Source organism: Carlito syrichta, unplaced genomic scaffold, assembly GCF_000164805.1.
Source record: "Carlito syrichta isolate Samal-C Ts95f unplaced genomic scaffold, Tarsius_syrichta-2.0.1 Scaffold145306, whole genome shotgun sequence".
Lineage (NCBI taxonomy): Eukaryota > Metazoa > Chordata > Mammalia > Primates > Tarsiidae > Carlito > Carlito syrichta.
The window spans coordinates 124,660-144,707 of record NW_007089402.1 but is presented as its reverse complement, the minus strand read 5'-3'; the positions used below and the strand labels follow the sequence as shown (position 1 = coordinate 144,707).

At 38.7% G+C, this 20,048-nt stretch overlaps 1 protein-coding gene across 3 annotated transcripts; it reads left to right on the top strand.

The window, feature by feature from the left end:
- The first annotated feature begins 759 nt into the window (after window positions 1-759).
- Window positions 760-16,213, top strand: THAP12 (THAP domain containing 12). 3 transcript variants are annotated; one of them, XM_021708748.1, is made up of 5 exons: window positions 760-882; window positions 4,365-4,472; window positions 9,881-9,917; window positions 13,398-13,804; window positions 14,577-14,663. In XM_021708748.1, exons 1-5 carry the CDS (start codon window positions 868-870, stop codon window positions 14,586-14,588), a joined length of 579 nt encoding a protein of 192 aa, XP_021564423.1. In that variant the 5' UTR covers window positions 760-867; the 3' UTR covers window positions 14,589-14,663. The 3 variants fall into 3 exon arrangements, with proteins under 3 accessions (XP_021564423.1, XP_021564421.1, XP_021564422.1); XM_021708746.1 differs by adding an exon at window positions 1,714-1,808 and having other exon boundaries at window positions 801-882; window positions 13,398-16,213; XM_021708747.1 differs by lacking the exon at window positions 760-882 and having other exon boundaries at window positions 4,061-4,472; window positions 13,398-16,213.
- Window positions 16,214-20,048: the final 3,835 nt, after the last annotated feature.

Genomic DNA, 20,048 nt, shown 5'->3' with positions numbered 1-20,048 from the left:
TAATCATGCACAATTGTGAGGTATCATTACTCTGTACAGTAATACTTGGTTGAATGAAATGCTGACAGTTGAGCTGTGGGGTTTTTTGAAAATCATAACATTTCACCATGATGTTACATTTTTAGAGTGAAGAAAATTAAATATCAGGGTGTATGTATGGTGGGGGTTGTCTACTGTCAAAACATAAGAAAAATATTCTATAATTAATTATAAAATGAGTATATTTTCATATTTGTGACACTGTTTATCCATGGCAGAACTTTTTTTTTTTTTAATTTTTGAGTCAGGGTCCCACTCTGTCATTCAGGCTGCAGTACAGTGGCACAATCACTGCTCACCGCAGCTTTGACCCCGTGGGCTTAGGCAGTCTTTCTGCCTCAGCCTCCTAAATAAATGGGACTATAGGCACACACCATCACGCCTGGCTGATTTTTTTATTTTTTGTAGAGATGACGTCTCACCATGCTGCCCAGCCTCAATCTGTCCTCTCACCTTGGCCTCCCATAGTACTGGGATTATAGGCATGAGTCACCATGCTGGGCCACCAGTTACTTCTTAACCTTGTCTGTAATTGAAGAGTTTGTACTAAATGATTTCTAAGGTCTTTTCCAACTTTTGTTATTAATCAAATTCTCCAAGTTATGTTCTTGGAGAGGGGAGCAGGAATTCATTGTTCATAATGTATATTTGCCTTAAGACTGAAGGCTGAAATTTAAATGTTGAGCTCATGTTTCATAATTGTATTTTGATTTTATTTATAGATGCCAGAAGTGGGTGGAGAATTGTAGGAGAGCAGACTTAGAAGATAAAACACCTGATCAACTAAATAAACATTATCGATTATGTGCCAAACACTTTGAGACCTCTATGATCTGTAGAACTGTAAGTAGTAGAACGGCACTCTCTTTTGTTCTCTCTCTCTCTCTCTCTGTCTTGCTCTCACTCTGTCTGGTTGGAAATGTAAATATCTATTAATGTTGGAAGGTATTCCTATATCCCCCTACTTTAATATGAAGACAAATTTGGAGCTGAATAGTGACTATTTTGTTCTTAAAAACCTGGGTTTTTTTTTTTTTACAACCCTGTACCAGATGCTCTGTTCCTACTTACCTGAGATAACCACTTTTAAATTTAGTCTTCAGAAAAATTTTAGATTATAGAAATATATATTTAAGGTTAAATTGGTGTTTTTATTTGGGGCAATTTTTCTAGAGCTTTTTTATGAGTGAAATCTTCATCTAGGAGTGGAGCTGTTTTCATGTATTTGTATGTACTGTTAGAACCAGCCCTTAGTTTTTATGTGCTAGATACATAGGAAGCAGATTGTACAGGTAATGTGAAAAAGCATTTTCATCAGAAACCTGCAGTTTCATGTCAAGATCTCCTGTTAACTCTGTGAGATTGGCCAAGTTACTTCCCCTCTCTGAGCCCTAGTCTCCAAGGAGATTAGACCAGATAATTTCCTGAGTTCTGAGAATTTTAACCTGTGATTCTATTGCTGTGATTTATAAAAGGCACAAATAAGGGCAGATCTGATTTAAGTGAACAGACTTGGAGCACTTTAATAACTATTAGGAAGACAGTTTTGTTAAATCATATTTTCTTGTTTAGGTGTAACTAATGTGTCATCTCAGATATTGGGATAGATATAAACTTGATTTGAAGGTACACTATATATTGTTATGCAGCAATTTATTTTGATATTTTTTTCAGATACATTTTGCAGAGGCATCAGAAAACTAAAGAATGATTGGGTTATTTTATTTCTCAAAATTAATTGAAGCAGATACTTGTGAAGTCATTGGGAGGTGAGCCAATTCCGGTTCAACAGTTTAATCACAAATATTTGAGGGATATTTTTGCCTTGCTTTGTTAAGAGGTTAAAAGTAATTAACCAAAATAAGAGGTTTCATATGTTTAAAAGGCAAACTACTTTTACATTCTTGACATTAAGTAAAAATATCCCAAATTATTATTTTAAATACATAAGCCATATGCTTTTTTTGCATTTTTATTTTAGTAATAAATAAGGTCTCTTAATTAGATAATTCCAACCAAATTATTGTGAGAAATTTAAAATATAGTTCATTCTTATATTCTTGTTTAATCAGAGAGTGGAACAGAAAGATGAGCTAGGTTTGCTTTTTTACATTTCAAAATGATTCTTCAGTCTTGAATAAACTAATCCAAATATGAGAAGATGATCATTCTATACACATAGAAGAAAATGTAGCTATTAAGAATTGAATTATCTGATATCTATATCCAAGTGTTTAAGAGTTTTGGCTTCATAAGTATGGCATTTAAGCTCTATCTCATCAGTAGCCAGGCATGATGGTATATGCCTATAGTCCCAGATGTTGAGGAGGCTGAAGCAGGAGGATCACTGGAGCCCAGGAGTTCAAGGCTGCAGTGAGCAGTGATTGTGCCACTGCACTCCAGTTTGGGTGACAGAGTGAGACTCCATCTTTAAAAAATAGAAAAGGAATCTCATTGGTAAAAATTAATGACTAGTTCAGCCATATGCTCATACCTTAATTCAGCAGCTAAAATTAAATCTTGTTACAGAGATACTTGATATCATGCATGTGAATTGAATATAGCCTTTTTTAGAATGTATACTTATTTATAAATAAGTATTTATGAAATGTCACATGTTTTTCATTTATATATTCTGTTTTCTGGTCTGTAATATCTGTGCTTTATTTACAAATAGAAATTAATGTGATTTGAGCTTAAAATTCATTAGAATGTTTTATTCCTCCTCTTCTTATTTAATGATTGGTAACGTATGAAGAGCTGACTGTTTTGTGTATTTGCTTATTTGGGGGATGCTTGCTCAGTGTGAAAGATGGGAAACTTTGGGTATAATACTTTTTGCTCCCTTCAGTGATTGTGTCCCTAATTGATTCAGACTTTGTGGTAGATTCAGGATCACTAGCCTAGCACTAGAAGCTGAGTGTCATGAGGAAGTCAGTTTCTTCTCTGTGTTTTCTATAATAGCAAGGGATCGAACTAGAAATACTGACTCTGAGTAGGAATTCTTCCCAAATGTGTTTAACAATTCTTTGGATAAAATCTAAGATAGCATGTTTAATTTAGATACATGTTGTCCTTTCATATCTTCCCAGCCTCCCTTCCTTGGGTGAAAAAATTTAGGAGTTATTTTTGCTTGGCATGTTCTTTGAACGTGCTTTAATATTTTGAAACAATCACTGCTTCCAAGAAGTTTGTTTAAATGAGTATGGTTTGCTTTATCAGTGTAAACTCAGGAAGAAATTAAAGGCACTGTTTATTGGACTAGCTGGGGAGAATGTAATAGCAGTATTTGTTATTCTCCCTCTTAGTAAACTTCTTGTCCCTACCCAGCCTCCTCAGGCCTGGCTGTGCAGGACTGTTACCATCTAAGTGTGCATCCAGCTTCTAGCCAGACTGGATTGGGAAGCAGGGCAGAGAATGATCATCCTACAATGATAAGATCATTTGAACTAGAAGAAAGTTTAGAAATACCTAGTTTATTGTTTGCAAAAATGTAACTGTATATCACATGTATTGTGAGAGATTACTTCAGGCGGCACATGAATTGATTTTTATTTTAGAAGTTTTGTAATAAGTATTAAAAACAAACTAGCCTATCAAATCATTATTCCTAGTTTTTACTATTTAAAACAATGTTAACTTAAAAAGTGAGTATATTATGTGAAAGTACACATGGTGATGTAACTAAAATGACAGACATTATAATCATTAGTGTGTGAATAATTTCTTTTTGGGAAATGTTGATCTAGTTCAATACCTGAATTTTATTTAGAAGAAGAAACTGGGTTTCAAAAAAGGGAAAGTACTTCAGCCAGAATCTCTTAGTGAGTCTCTGGTAGAATTTAGACTAGTTCCTTAGTCTCCTGGGACCTAATCTAATATTATTTTCACTGTGCCTTGTTGCTTCTCAGTAATATTAGCAAAAGTGTCGTAAACAGCAGGTAAAGGAGGGAAGCATTACTATAGAACATTCAAGAAGGAAGATTATCTTGTGCCTCCTATAGATTTGGTGGGCTCATGAAAGGACTGAACAGATAAAGTAACTGGGAGGCTTAAATAGACAGATATGCAAAACACAAATACATTTCATTTTTTATGCCTGTCATCAATTCATTTCCTTAATTTATAATAGATTGCCAGAAGGGCAAATGCAAATACAGTTAGAAAGAGTAAACTGGCCTAAACTGATATAAAATCCAGTAAGTCTCTATATACTTTGGAGCTGGAGTTGAAGGAGTATTGGGGAAGTCATTAACATAGAACTTTATGTATGTGTAATACGTTCTTAAGGACCATATCTGAATTAACACATATTTCTTTTTCAGAGTCCTTACAGGACAGTTCTTCGAGATAATGCAATACCAACAATATTTGATCTTACCAGTCATTTGAACAATCCACATAGTAGACACAGAAAACGAATAAAAGAGCTGGTATGTCTGTGTGCTTTCAGCTTTCCCACCTCCCCCATAATACTGTTAAATCAAATACAGATGCATTTATGTTCAAATTAATGCAAGTTACTCTCTATTTCAAAGGTAGTATAATGGGAGATGTTAAGATTATTATTAAAGCAGCCTGGATGTAAGATCATTAATTTTAATATTTAAATTGGAAAACTCTCCCTCAGATTCAGCCAGGTGATACTCTGATTTAGGCCAGAGTGTGCTGTTAATTATAGGCCACTAGCGCATTCCCTTCCTGGAGAAGAAAAAAAGCTATCTTTTCTATTGTAGTAAGGAAAATGGAGCTGAGATGTGTTTCCAGAATTTAGAACAAAGGGATAAAAGTTGTGATCTGGATAGTTTTGAAGAGAGAAGGATTCTGTCACTATTAAATACTGAAGGCTTTATAAAAAGCTTTTAAATCTCTATGTGGTATTATTTACACGTTTTTATATATTTTTTGATATCCTTCAGTTCTGAGAATCTACCTGTTTTTTGTTGACCTTAGGTGAATAAAATGAAATTGCTCAGACGCCTCAGCCCATGGCTCTCTGTCATCACCCCCTAGCAAGGCCCTTACTGTGCTTCCTTCTTCCTTCTTCACCCACCATTGCCATTCCTGTTCCTCCCCACTTACTGGTATTCATGCTAGTGTATTTAATATACATTATATCAATCCACCCTGCTGTGTGTTTTTTAAAGATAACCTTTATCTGGTTATCCTTATTTTCTTCTATGTTTACCTTTCTTTTTTAAAATTTTTTATTTCTTTAAAGACAGGACTTCCCTATGTTACCCAGGCTGAAGTGCAGTGGTGCAATCACCGTTCATTGCAACCTTGAACTCTGCTTCAGCCTTTCATGCAGCTGGGATTATAAGTGAGCGCCACCACACCTGGCTAACTAAAAAAAAATTTTTTGTAGAGATGGGGTTTCACTGTGTTGCCCAAGCTGGTCTTGAACTCCTGGCCTCAAGCAGTCTTCCTGCCTCGGCCTCCCAAAGTGCTGGGATTACAGGTATTAGCCACCATGCCTAGCCCTTCTATGTTTGCCTTTCATATTTGGATCTTTGCTCCGTTTGGAGTTAGTTTGTATGATGTCCAGTGGGATCTAACTTTATATTTCTCCTTATAGAGAACCTGTTTCCCAACAATTTATCCTTTCCTCCACTGGTATAAAATGCTGCCTCTCACATATACCAAGTTTACATATATGTAAGGCTGTTTCTGGGAGCTCTTTTCCATTCCACTGTATTATTTTTCTGCATCTGTATCATACTGTTGTATTACATATTACTTTGTGATTTTTCAAATAGGGTGATTGTTTAACTCTTCTTTTTCAAAACTGTCTTAGCTATTTATAGACATTTATTGCTCCATATGAATTTGAAAATTCTTTTGTCAAGTTCTCTTAGAAATTATTTTGGAATTTTCATTATAATTGCTTTGAATTGGCATCTTTACAATATTAATTAGTCCCATCCATGAACAGAAAAAAACTGACTGGGCACAGTGATTCACACCTGTAATTCCAGCACTTTGGGAGGCCGAGGGGGAGGATCACTTGAGTCCAATAGTTCAAAACCAGCCTAGGCAACACAGCAAGAACTATCTCTACAAGAAAATTTTATTTTAGTTAATTGGGCATAGTGGCATGCACTTGTAGTCTCAACTACTGGGTAGGCTGAGGCAAGAGGATTGCTGAGCTCAGGAGGTCAAGGCCACAAAAAGCCATGATTGCACCACTGAATTCTAACCTGGGCAACAGATTTCTCTCTCAAAACAACAAAGAAAAAAACAATAAGATACCTATCAAGTAATAGCAATCATTGACAAAACTAAATACTTGTTCTTTGGAAAGACTATTAAAATACTTTTAGGACCACAGAGAAGAAAATATTTGAATATTTAAGGCGGGGGCTTTTGTTATTTAAAGGCGAGCGTGTCTTGTCTTCTTCCCTGTTTCCAACAATTTTAAGGAATTTCTTTTTTCAAAAAATTAGTTCTGATAGCCTACTGAGTTTTCTCTGCAACTAATTGTGTCATCTACAAATAAGGAGAAATGTCTCTTCTTCCAATTCTTTCCTTAATTATTTCTATTGCCTATTTTACCGTTTAATCTAGATCCCTAGTACTATGTTAGACAGTTCCAGTAATGTCACAGCTGGCACACTTGCCTTGTTCCATAAATATACGTTTGCTGTTGGCATTTTAAAATAGTTTTTATCAACTGGGTATGGTGGCTCACACCTGTAATCCCAGCACTTTGGGAGGCGAAGGTAAGAGGATTACCTGAGCCCAGGGGTTCGAGACCAGTCTGGGCAATTTGGCGAGACCTTGTCTCTACAATAAATGAAGAAAAATTAGCTGGGCATGGTGGTGCAGGCCGGTAGTTCCAGTTACTTGGAAGACTGAAGCAGAAGGATCGCCTGAGCACAACAGGTTGAGGCTGTGGTGGCCGTGAGCATGCCACTGCTTTCCAACCTGGGTGACAGAGTGAGACTGTGACTCAAAAATAAAAATATAAATAAATAAATAAATTTTAAAATCAAGTTAAGGAGATTCCTTTCTAGTCCTGTAATCAGAATTTTTATCATAACTTACTGAACTTATCACATGCTTTCATTGCATCTATTAAGTAGAAATGTTTACCTTTTTTTATTATTTAATGCAATGAATAACATTAATGGATTTTCTGAGGATGATCCATCTTTGCATTTCTGTGATGAACCTAATTGATTGCAATATATCTATTTGCTTTTATACAACATTGGATTCAATTGGTCAATATTTTATTTAGGATTTTGCATTTACAAGCGTTGGCCTATAATTCTCTTTTCATGTACTCTTATGTAGTTACGATATCAAGGTTCTGTTAGCTTTATAAAGTAAGGTGGATACCCTTCCTTTTGTTTTTTCTTAATTTTCCTTATTTTATACAAGAAAAACTTATATGAGGTAGATATTATCTGCTCTTGAATATTAGGTAGAACTTGGTAAAACTATCAGAGGGCTCAGAGTGGGTAAAGGAAGATTTGATTGCCATTTCAATGTCTTTATTGGTTTTCTCTTCCTGTATTTTATGTTTCCAAAAGTTTATATAACTTCATGTAGGATTTTTGAATGTCATTTTAATAGTTTTTTCAAAAACCCAGTAATTAGTTTTGTCAGTGATGTTTTTGTGAGGTATGTACTATATTAATTTTTTTTCTTGATTAAGGGCGAATTTTTTGAATAGAGCAAAAATAATATATTATTTAATTTACTTTCGACCTGAGTCATTGTGACATTGGATTATTATAAATGTTTACTGACTAATAAAGAAAGTGTATCCCATGGCACTTGGGGGTCAAGAAGACACAAATCATCCTACTTCCCAATTTGTGTAAAATTGTGTATTTGTTTATTTAATTTTTGACTCTTTTTCTAGCTTCCTGAGTGTTTAGCTCATATTTATGTGTGTTCAAAGCCATAAATGTCTAAACCTAGTTTAGCTGTATCCCACGATTTTAGACATGTAGTGCTTTCATTGTTTAGATATCTTATATGGTTGTCTTTCTTTTTAGTGTCACAACTTGGGTTTATTTTTAAAAATCATCTGGTATTTTTTATTTCAAATGTTATTAAGTGATACACAGAGGATACATATATAGTCTATGTGATATTGATTCCTTCTTATTTTTCTGCATTCATTATTATTATTGAAGTCTGATGCTAGCCTGATTCTTGTTCCTTTTGTTAAGTGACCTGCTTTATCTCCCTCAAAACTTTTAGAATTTTTTTCTTCATATTTGACATTTTAAATTTTGCCAAACAATATATAGATGTGAGTTTTTTTCTTTTTTTTGTTTTTTGAGTTGGAGTCTCACTCTGTCGCCCAGACTGGAGTGCAGTGGCTGCTCCCGGTCACCGCAGCCTCGACCTGCTGGACTCCAGCGATCCTTCCACCTCAGCCTTCCAAATAGCCAGAATTACAGGCATGCGCTACCACACCCGGCTGATTTTTTCTTTTTGATTTATTGTAGAGATGAGGTCTCGCTGCCCAGGCGGGTCTCGAACCCGTGGGCTCAGGCAATCCACTCACCTCAGCCTCCCAAAGGCGCAGGATTACAGGCTGAGCCACCGAGCCCGGCTGAGTTTTTTTCTTATCCATTCTGTCATTTTACAATTGAGGAGTTGCATCTTAAGTTCTGAAAAGTCCTCAATTTTTATTTCTTCTTTCACTTTTCCCCTCTGTTTATTTGTTTTTCTGGGACTTCTCATAGGTGACTCTGACCCTTACACGACAGTTCTCCATATCAGTACTTTCTTCTTAGTGCTGTCATCCCTCGGTATCCACAGGGGATTGGTTCCAGGGCCTCCCTACAGATACCAAAATCCACAGATGCTCAAGTCCCTTAGATAAAACACTGTCATATTTGCATATAACTTAATGCACATCTTCCTGTATACTTTAAATCGTTTATAATACCTATCACAGTATAATGCTGTGTAAGTAGTTGTCATACTACGTTGTTTAGGGAATAATGACAGGAATAATGACAAGAAAAGTCTGTACATGTTGAATGTAGACACAGCCATCCATTTTTTTCCATATATTTTCAATCTGTGGTTTGTTGAATAATGGATATGGAGGGCCAACTGTAACATGTATTGAGTGAGGAGCTCAAATCACTTCCTGTCCTGTAGCTCTCATTTCCTGTACTGTGTCCCTCAGGAAACCTCAGATACCAATAGTAGGCACACTTTTTCAGATCTGCCATAATTATAACCCACAGAATGAGGAGGGATCCAGGCTGACCAGCCTGCTGATGTTTCTTGTTATCATCACCATGTCTGGTGGTTGGAAAGCAAATCAAGGGCACAGCTGGAGAGTTCTTCCTCCATCTAACCTTACTGGTGCCACTTGGCTCACTATGCTCTTTGCATCTGTTTCTCTTCCATGCTGGTACTCTTCCACCTTCTGTTTCCCAGGAATTTCTCATTGCTTTTGTGTTAGGTTCTGAGGTTCAGCAACCTCCCTTTTATGTGGCATCTCCAAGGTTAAATTGGGAGATGGGATGATTTGTATCCTCTTGAATTTGACCCCAAGTGCCATTGTGTACTTTCATGCCTTTTATTAGCCAGTAAACACTTGTAACCTAAAGTTACTATGATTTAGGTAGAAAGTAAGTCGAGTAAAATATTATTTTTGCTCTAAGACTTTATTATATGTCTGGACCATTAACAAATTATTCTGTTTTTCACATCAACTGTCTGTTTGAAGAATGTATTCCATATGAAGAATTTATGTTCTTGAAAGAGTTACATTTGGGTCAAATAGGCATTTATATTTGTGAGTCTAAGGTGATATATCAGAGGTCAGTTTTCTTGAAGATTTTTTTTCCTTGTCATTTAGAGTGAAGATGAAATCAGGACACTTAAACAGAAAAAAAGTAAGTGATAGTGTTAATGACTCAACTTCTGAATGCCTTTTAAAAAGGCCTTGACATGGTAAGAACAAATAAATATGTTGTATGTTGAAAACCTGCCTTGAGAGTGGATGTAAGATTGAATGTGCTAAGCTTTGTCCTGTGCCTGGAATTGCCCGTGAGACTAAAGTCTTCGTTCTGTTTGCCTTTATTGAGTGCCACCATGCCACACACTATGCCATGTGCAGGCCTCACAGAGGTGACTCCTCCCCTCTCCGGGGTAGGGGTGGCAGGCACATAGACAGGTATCCCAGTGGAGGGAAAGAAAGGCAGCAGTAAGGACAGGCACTGGATCTCTGTCCATCCAATTTGTGGTGCATGTAATTCTTGGTGAATGTTTAAGGAGTAAACATAGTGGGGGCACTTAGTGGTCACAGCAGTCTTTCTGCTGGTGCTGATGCCTGACTGCGTCACCAAAGGAGGAGGGCTAGTTGTTTTTGCTCTTGTCAGTAAGTACTGTTGCTCCTCCTCTTCCATTTCTTCCTCCTGTTGCTGTTATTATTATTAGCATAAACTTTTTTTTTTTTTTTAGTTGGAGTCTCACTCTATCACCCAAACTGGAGTGCAGTGGCTGCTCCCAGCCACCGCGGCCTCAACCTGCTGGGATCCGGCGATCCTTCTGCCTCAGCCTTCCAAGTAGCTAGAACTATAGGTGATTTTTGATTTATTGTAGAGATGAGGTCTCGCCAAGTTGCCCAGGTGGGTCTCGAACCTGCGGGCTCAGGCAATCCACTCACCTCAGCCTCCCAAAGTGCAGGATTACAGGCTGAGCCACCGAGCCCGGCTAGCATAACCTTTTATTGAGTGTCTACTGATGCTAATTGTTCTGAGTGCTTAACTTATATATTAATCTACTTTATTCTCACAATACCCTGAGATAAGTACTGTTATTTTTCCCTTTATTTATTTTTAAAAATTTTCTTTTGAGTCGGAGTCTAACTCTGTTGCCTGGGTTGGAGTGCAGTGGCACAATTGTGGCTCACTGAAGCCTCAACTTCCTGGGCTCAGGTGATTCTTCTGCCTCAGCCTCCCAAGTAGCTGGGACAACAGGTGTGTGTCACCACACCTGACCAATTTTTTGTAGAGGCGAGGGTGACCTCGAACTCCTGGGCTCAAGCAGTTGTCCTGCTTCGGCCTCCCAATGTACTGGGATTATAGGCATAAGCAATGGCACCTGGCCTATTTTCCCCCTTTAGAATAGTCAAGGGGACATGAGTTTAGGCAAAGAAAGGAGGTATTCTGTGGAAGTAGAGTCACATGAAGCAGAGTGCTAGACTTGGGGACTGTGCTCACTTCAGTGGTGCTGAGTTTCTGACAACCCAAGATGGTTAGAAAGTGAACCTAGAGTGGACCCTCAGGGACCACAGCTTATAGTGTTCTGGGCTGTTGGCAGTAGGGAACCATTGAGGGATTTGTAAGTAGGTGATACTGTGGTCCTGCTTTCTGTGTTACATAGAACCCTCTGTTGGAATAGAAAAGTAACACTGGAGGTTGGGGCCAGTTAGGCTGTCAGCAGACCAATTAAAAGTTGAAAAGTCTTGAATTAAGGCAATAGTGTAGAGAATGGAGAAAAGGGAATAGATTCAAGGAGCTCAAGAAACTTGTGTACCTGTAACTTGCATTTGGAAAGATGCTGGCTGCACATGGTAGCTCATTCCTATAATCCCAGCTCTTAGGGAGGCTAAGGCATGAGGATTGCTTGAGCCCAGGAGTTCAAGACTGTGGTGAGCCATAATCCTGCCACTGCACTCCAGCCTAGGTGACAGAGTGAAATGCCAACTCAAAAAAAAAAGATGCCCAAAAGGAAAGGGACTTACTTTTCACTTTATTCTCTTTGCTGTTTAATGAGCATCTTTTTGGAAAAATAAAAACAATAAAATTGGTACTTGTTGATTGGAAGTGAAATAATGGAGGAAAGAGGAAAGAAAGAATGAGGGAGCCATCCAGGCAGGCATACATCCAGAATAACCTTAATTTTGGGCTTGTGAAGCCTACCTAGTATAGAGCCGCTGCTCTGTAGTGTGGGTCATAGCGGCGTCAGCCAATTTCAGGAAGGGTGTGGGAAGGATGCTCTCTGCACTTGCTGGACCCTGGCGAAGTTCTGAAGGGCCTTGGGTGCCTGGAAGCATTGCTTTCACAGGCTCCAGTCAGACCAGATTTCCCTTGTACTTGGACAGCCTGTTTTTTCCTCTCCACTGTAGTGTTTTAGCGGAGTACTTCCTGCCATGGGAAGGCCTGCCCTATCGTGTCTTCCTTGTTTACCCTTGTCAGTATCAAGTGCAACTTCTTTGTTCAAACATCCTCCCCCACCATGAGACTGTACAACTCTTGGTGGCCCTCTCATAGTCTTATAAGAACTAGGTTCTGGCTGGGTGCGGTGGCTCAAGCCTGTAATCCCAGCACTGAGGGAGGCTGATGTGAGGATTGCCTGAGGTCACAGTTTTGAGACCAGCCTGGGCAACTTCATGAGACCTCATCTCTACAATTTAAAAAAAAAAAAAAAAAAAAACTAGCCAGGCATGGTAGCGCACGCCTGTAGTTCCGGCTTCTTGGAAGGCTGAGGTGGAAGGATCGCCGGAGCCCAACAGGTCGAGGCTGCAGTGGCCGGGAGTGGCCACTGCACTCTAGTCTGAGTGACAGAGCGAGACTCCAACTCAAAAAGAAAAGAAAAGAACTAGGTTTTAACTGTAATTCCTCAGATCTGACTTTTCCTGGGGATACCACTGACCTATATGACTATAGTCGGACTTTTAACCTGTTGGGCCTCTGTTTTCCTATCCACATATGAAGAGATTAGGCTAAGATTTCTGATATTCTAATATCAGCCCGAAGAATTGCATTAACCTACTTTATATTATATTGGTTTCTATAGTTGTCTCACCTCCTAGATAAAAGTGTGGCTTAGTGGTTTGATAGAAACAGAAATTAGCATGGGACCTGGATCCAGGCAACCTTGGATTTCAGTTTTACATCTATCCTCCTGTGTCTGTGATCCTGGGTAAGTTACTTAGTGTCCTCATTTGTCAAGTGCAATTGATACTTACCTGAAGACAGAGTAATGTGATGCATATAATGCTAAGCACAGTACCTTAGTGACTATTAGTTCTCTCCCCCTTTCTCTTTCTGAGGGCATGGGCTGTCATCATTACTCTGTATAATATGTAAAATACCTTGCTGTTAAGTTTATTAAAAAATTGTTCCTATCTTACAATAGCATTTACATCTAGGATTAAAATATATCTATTGATAATGTTTGTCTCTCCCACTAGAATGTGTCTTATTTTAATCTCTGTATCCTGGTCTGTGGTCCAGCTTGTGCCCTGTGAATGTTGAATGAATGAGTTTGTGGATTTTAAATATTTCACAAAAGATGTGATGTAATATATTTTTGTTTTGTATGGTTCCTCATGAACCTGTTTGTAAAATTAATTCTTTGTTTTCCAGTTGATGAAACTTGCGAACAGGAACAAAAACATAAAGAAACCAACAACAGCAATGCTCAGACACCTGGTGCCGAAGGAGGGGGTGAGGAGCAGGACGAAGACGTCTTACCGCTAAGCCTGGAAGAGAAGGAAAACAAGGAATACCTGAAGTCTCTGTTTGAAATCCTGATTCTTATGGGAAAGCAAAACATCCCTCTGGATGGACATGAGGCCGATGAAATCCCAGAAGGTCTCTTCACCCCTGACAACTTTCAAGCGCTACTAGAGTGCCGGATAAATTCTGGGGAAGAGGTCCTGAGGAAGCGCTTTGAGGCAACAGCGGTGAACACGTTGTTCTGTTCAAAAACACAGCAGAAGCAGATGCTGGAGATCTGTGAGAGCTGCATTCGGGAGGAGACTCTCAGGGAGGTGAGGGACTCGCACTTCTTCTCCATCATCACTGACGATGTGGTGGACATAGCGGGGGAGGAGCACCTGCCTGTGTTGGTGAGGTTTGTCGATGAGTCTCATAACCTGAGAGAGGAATTTGTGGGCTTCCTGCCTTATGAAGCTGATGCAGAGATTCTGGCTGTGAAATTTCACACAATGATAACTGAGAAGTGGGGGCTGAATATGGAATATTGTCGTGGTCAGGCTTACATCGTATCCAGTGGGTTTTCTTCCAAAATGAAAGTTGTTGCTTCTAGACTTTTAGAGAAATATCCCCAAGCTATCTACACGCTCTGCTCTTCCTGTGCCTTAAATATGTGGTTGGCAAAATCAGTGCCTGTTATGGGAGTATCTGTTGCATTGGGAACAATTGAGGAAGTTTGTTCTTTTTTCCATCGATCACCACAACTACTTTTAGAACTTGACAATGTAATTTCTGTTCTTTTTCAGAACAGTGAAGAAAGGGGTAAAGAACTGAAGGAAATTTGTCATTCACAGTGGACAGGCAGACATGATGCTTTTGAAATTTTAGTGGACCTATTGCAAGCACTTGTTTTATGTTTAGATGGTATAAATAGTGACACAAGTATTAGATGGAATAACTGTATAGCTGGCAGAGCATTTGTACTCTGCAGTGCAGTCACAGATTTTGATTTCATTGTTACTATTGTTGTTCTTAAAAATGTCCTATCGTTTACAAGAGCCTTTGGAAAAAATCTCCAGGGGCAAACTTCTGATGTCTTCTTTGCAGCCAGTAGCTTGACGGCAGTACTACATTCACTCAATGAAGTGATGGAAAATATTGAAGTTTATCATGAGTTTTGGTTTGAAGAAGCCACAAATTTGGCAACCAAACTTGATATTCAGATGAAACTCCCCGGGAAATTCCGTAGAGCTCAGCAAGGCAACTTGGAATCTCAACTAACTTCTGAGAGTTACTATAAAGAAACCCTAAGTGTTCCAACAGTGGAGCATATTATTCAGGAACTTAAAGATATATTCTCAGAACAGCACCTCAAAGCTCTTAAGTGCTTATCTCTGGTACCCTCAGTCATGGGACAACTCAAGTTCAATACGTCGGAGGAACACCATGCTGACATGTATAGAAGTGACTTACCCAATCCCGACACCCTCTCAGCTGAGCTTCATTGTTGGAGAATCAAGTGGAAACACAGAGGGAAAGATATTGAGCTTCCATCCACCATCTATGAAGCCCTTCACCTGCCTGACATCAAGTTTTTTCCTAATGTGTACGCATTGCTGAAGGTCCTATGTATTCTTCCTGTGATGAAGGTTGAGAATGAGCGCCATGAAAATGGACGAAAGCGTCTCAAAGCATACTTGAGGAACACTTTAACAGATCAAAGGTCAAGTAACTTGGCTTTACTTAACATAAATTTTGATATAAAACATGATCTGGATTTGATGGTGGACACATATATCAAACTCTATACAACTAAGTCAGAGCTTCCTACAGATAATTCAGAAACCATTGAAAATACCTAAAAGACCTTAGATAGGCTTTCTGTTATATTTGCTATTTGGAAGAAATCTGTAAGATCACTGTATATCTTTGCCTATAGGCTTCCATTGAATACATTAGCCATTGATAATCTACCTATTTAAGTGGCCCAGTTGAACTCTCGCACTTTGAAGACCTATCTGTTCTTCCAGAAGAGAACGTTGAAAGTGCCACGTTTTATTTACTTCTGTGTGATCTCTGCTAGTGGCACTCTGGAGTTGTTTTTATCATTTTAGACATAACATTTACTATCACTGTGGATCTGCTTGGGTGTTGAGTTATCAATTCTTTGAAGAAATGTATTTTGAGGAAGTGTGAGAGGAAGGAATACATTTCATGAAATGTTACAATGAAGCCCTTGATTTATCTTTGACTAGTAGGAGTTTTAAGTATGTTGTTAAAAATCTGTATCGGGCAGTTAAATTAACAGAGAGAGGCTTATGACCTCACCAAACAGGATTTCAATGTGTTTTTGTCTTTATCAAATGAACTTAGAGGAACAAGTTACAGTTGCAGTGTGAATGGAAGAGCCTGCAGTTCTATGTCTGGTTGTTGCTGTTTACATTCCTTTGTTTAACCTACATCTTCATAAGCTTATAGCAGGTATACGTTGAAAACTTCTGTTCATGGGTGAAACAGAATCAGAGGCCATGGATACTGACAACTGACTTGTCTGTCTTTTCTTTTTCCATGACTATATCTACTGCCTCATCTTGATTTATAAGCAAAACCTGGAAAACCTACAAAAATAAGTGTTTTGTGGTTTATCTAGAAATAATATGGGAAATATTACTGTTATTTTTGGTGAAGAAAATCAATTTTGTATAGTTTATTTCAATCTAAATAAAATGTGAATTTTGTTTAAAGTGTATGTACATTATTTTTGGTGGGCTCAAAACATTCTCTTACAATATTTGATAATCAGCTTCACAGTTCAAGATGAGTCTTTTTGTACCCACTTGGGTTCTAGAAAAGATATTTTAATTAAGAAATTACTAAATGTAAGGCTTACTCAACTGATTTTTTAAAATATTATGTACTTTTATGGGCCCTGATATAAATTATTAGGGTTTACGTTATTGTTGCTGGCTAAAATGTTCGTGAATTGTAAAATGTTGGGGTAAGTTTAGAGTTTTTGAGCAGAAAGCGTAGTGCCACGAGTTCAGCAGATGTGTCAAATTAAGACACATTATGCATGCAGGTTATAAAAAAGGCAAAAGGTTATCTTACAGTTGCTCAAGTTCATGATGGCAGAATGACAGCGAAGAAGACACAGAGCCAGTGGTTTTAGTACTTTCAACCAGTTCCCAGGGCACGTAAGAGTGTTGTGACCTTGGCAGATCACTTCTCCTGGGCCTGTTTCCTCAACCATCAAACCCACCGTGAGCTTGTGCTATGAGGGTTAGGTAGTTTATCATCAGTGACCTGTTTGTGCTTAACAGCATCCCAAAAGTTATGGCATAAGGAAACAGCAATTTCTCACAGTTTTGTGGATTGGTTGAGTAGTTATTTTGCTAGTCTCATCTGCGTTTTCTGCCTTCAGCTTACAGGGGCCTGGGGGCAGGGTGTGATGGCTAGGCTCTCCATGTGGTAAAGCTTTTTGTCTTAGGTTTATGGAATAGTGGTCTCAGTACCAAGAGCACAAAGGCAGTAGCTTCAGTGACTGGGCCAAAGAACTTAGAACATCACTTTTGCCACATTCTTTTGGTCAAAGCAAGTCACTTGGCCAGCCTAGATTCAAAAGATGAGGAAATAGACTTCTTGGTGGGAGGTGCTGCAAAATATGGCCCCATTTTCAGTCTACCACAGTAACGTATCCAGAAGCATTCATTTAGCAAGCATTAGTTGAATTTTTTTGTTTGTTTTTTGAGTGAGAATCTCACTCCGTCGCCCAGGCTGGAGTGCAGTGGCACACTCACAGCCACCCCAGCATCGACTTGCTGCGCTCTGGTGATCCTTCCAGTTCAGCCTTCCGAGTAGCTGGAACTACAGGTGCACGCTGCCACACTAATTTTTGATTTATTGTAGAGACGAGGTCTCGCCAAGTTGCCCAGACTGGTCTCGAACCCGTGGGCGCAGGCAGTCCACTCGCCTCGGCCTCCCAAAGTGCTGGGATTACAGGCTGAGTCACCGAGTCTGGCCTAGTTGAGCTTTTAAGATGCCCATCATTTGTTCATGTTTTTTTAGACTATGTATATTGCCTAATTTGGGAATCTTTTGAAAGCTTAAAACCCTAATTTATTAAAAAGCCTTTTCCCAAACTCTGATCTTGGATGGTAGGTTGAGTCTGTGGTAGCCTCACAGATGAAACACTGTCTTTTGTAAGAGTAGATAGAAAGTGGTAGGTGTACCGTGTATTCCAAATACAAGTTGAATGCTTGCCATGTGCCAGGCTTCTGACTGGTAGACTCCAGAGCTTACAGCCTAGAGTTGGCCCTCAGGACTACAGTTGTGACTACACACACACACCCCTTCATAGACTTCAGTAAATCAGATTCACTGAAATTAAAGAAAAGGAAAATAGAGTATCCATGAAAATCCTATTTTAAAAAGTAAGCTCTATATCTAAACAGTTTGTAAAATGTACTAGGAAATACATGACTGCATATCAAGAGGAACTTTTGCATTTGCTATAACCTTATTTTTGGAAAAAAAAAAAAAAGGCAGTTGAAGCCTAGTGTAGGGTGTGTTGCCTATAAAATAAATGGGAGCAAATGCTTTAGTAATAATTTGATGTAATTTTCATGTGATTCTTAGAATAACTCCTACGAGGTAAGTAGTATTTGGTTGAGTTGAGTCTGCCTCTTTTAGTGTTATTCATTAAACTACAGGAAAATTGTTCTTGCAATGTCTATTAATATTCATACAGTGCTTTAGAACTTTGAAAGCACCTTGAATGATCTTGTTCAGGTGCTCAGAAAAACTCAGGCAGGTATTATCCCCCATTTTTCAGTTGAGAAATCAAGCTCACAGATAAATTAGTTGCCCCAGTTATACAGCAAATAAGTGTCAAGAGCCAGGCACTTGAGTCCTTCAGTATTAAAATTGATTGTGAAAGCCATTCTTATGTTTGTAAAAGAAATATTTGCTTTAGGAATAGGCTCCTTTTATGTTCTTGTTTTATCCATTGCCAACTTGCAGAACGGCATTTCTAAAATGCATTCATTTAGTCGACATGGGTTTCTTGCAAAAAAAAAAGGGGGGGGGAAATGGAGTCTGAAACTTCTGAGACTTAACAAACTGGGTATAGAAATGCTGCTACCTTTGTTTGGCTGCCAAGACACGACCACAAAGGACGGTAGATCCAGGTCTGTTTATTTCATAAGAGTGGATGCAGCTGTCTTGCTGTAACCAATTGCTCCTCTGTAGCCAGCTTTTTGCGGCCAGAAAAAGCAAAGTAATTTTTAGTACAGATTAGCATAAAAATATCCACTAGATCAGTTTCAGGAAGCAATTACTAGCTTAGAAACAACAATAAGTGTGATCTATAGGTTGGCTAAAGTAGCAGTTAATTTCCAGGCCCCTTTTTATGCCCCTTATTTCTCACTGTGAATACTATATAAATAGAACACGCTACCTGCCACTGTATTTGGTTTCATAAATTATTTGGACAGGGTGAACAACAGACTTCAAAACTAAGTAGAAGTAGTAAATCTGCCCCCTTTTTAATGAGTTTGAATTTACAGTAGTAGTTTAGACATCTGGAAGTTTAAAGTCTTAATTCATTCCAAATGTTCAACAAGGATATACTGCAAAGAGGATATTGTAATTGGGGGATCAAGAAAACTACTGTTGACTCCAAGTCCTTTCTGCTTTTCTCTACATACATTAATCACATAAAACTTGAGAGGTTGACAGTTCAAAAGGAGAAGAGATGACCCCAGATGTTCAAGTTGGCATGCTGGTATGAGAGTGACTTTTAAGGAGTATAGTTAGAACAGGGGTGAGGTTCAGGTGCTGTTAGTTAACACATCTAGAATATAGCCATTTTGGAGGAGTCGAAATTTTTGACTTCTAAGTTGTAATTTTGATTAATGCATCTTGTAATCCAAGAATCTAGTCTGCATCCAGCACCTAGCATGAGACAAAGGATTCCTTTAGTGCACACTTATTAAGTTCCCACTGGATGCTTGCTAGGTGTTAGCTGAATTTTTTTTACACCAAGACAGGGTTGTGGCAGCAGGAGAAGTCATAACTGTCTACAGTAGCTGACGGTGTGCTTAATATGTGCCAGCTGTGTGCAAGAGCCTTTTCCCTGTACCATCTCATTTACATTCCTCCACCCATGAAGAAGGTGGAAACTTAAGAATCAGAAGGTCACACAGCAAGTGAAAGGTAGAACCAGGCTTCCAACATGATGTAAAGATTTGCAAGTCTAGTTTAGTCTCATATTTGCTTTTCATTCTTTGTTTGTTTTTGAGTCAGAGTCCCGCTGTGTCACCCAGGTTGGAGTACAGTGGTATGCTCAAGGCTATTGCAGCCTCGGTCTGCTGGGCTCAGGTGATCCTTCTGTCTCAGCCTCCCGAGTAGCTGGGACTACAGGCATCCTGCCATGATGCCCGGCTAATTTTTTTTTAAATTACTTATTGTAGAGACAAGTCTTCACCAAGTTGCCCAGGTTGATCTCAAACCCCTGGGCGCAGGCAGTCCGCTAATCTCTACCTTCCAAAGTGTGGGGATTACATGCGTGAGCCACTGCAT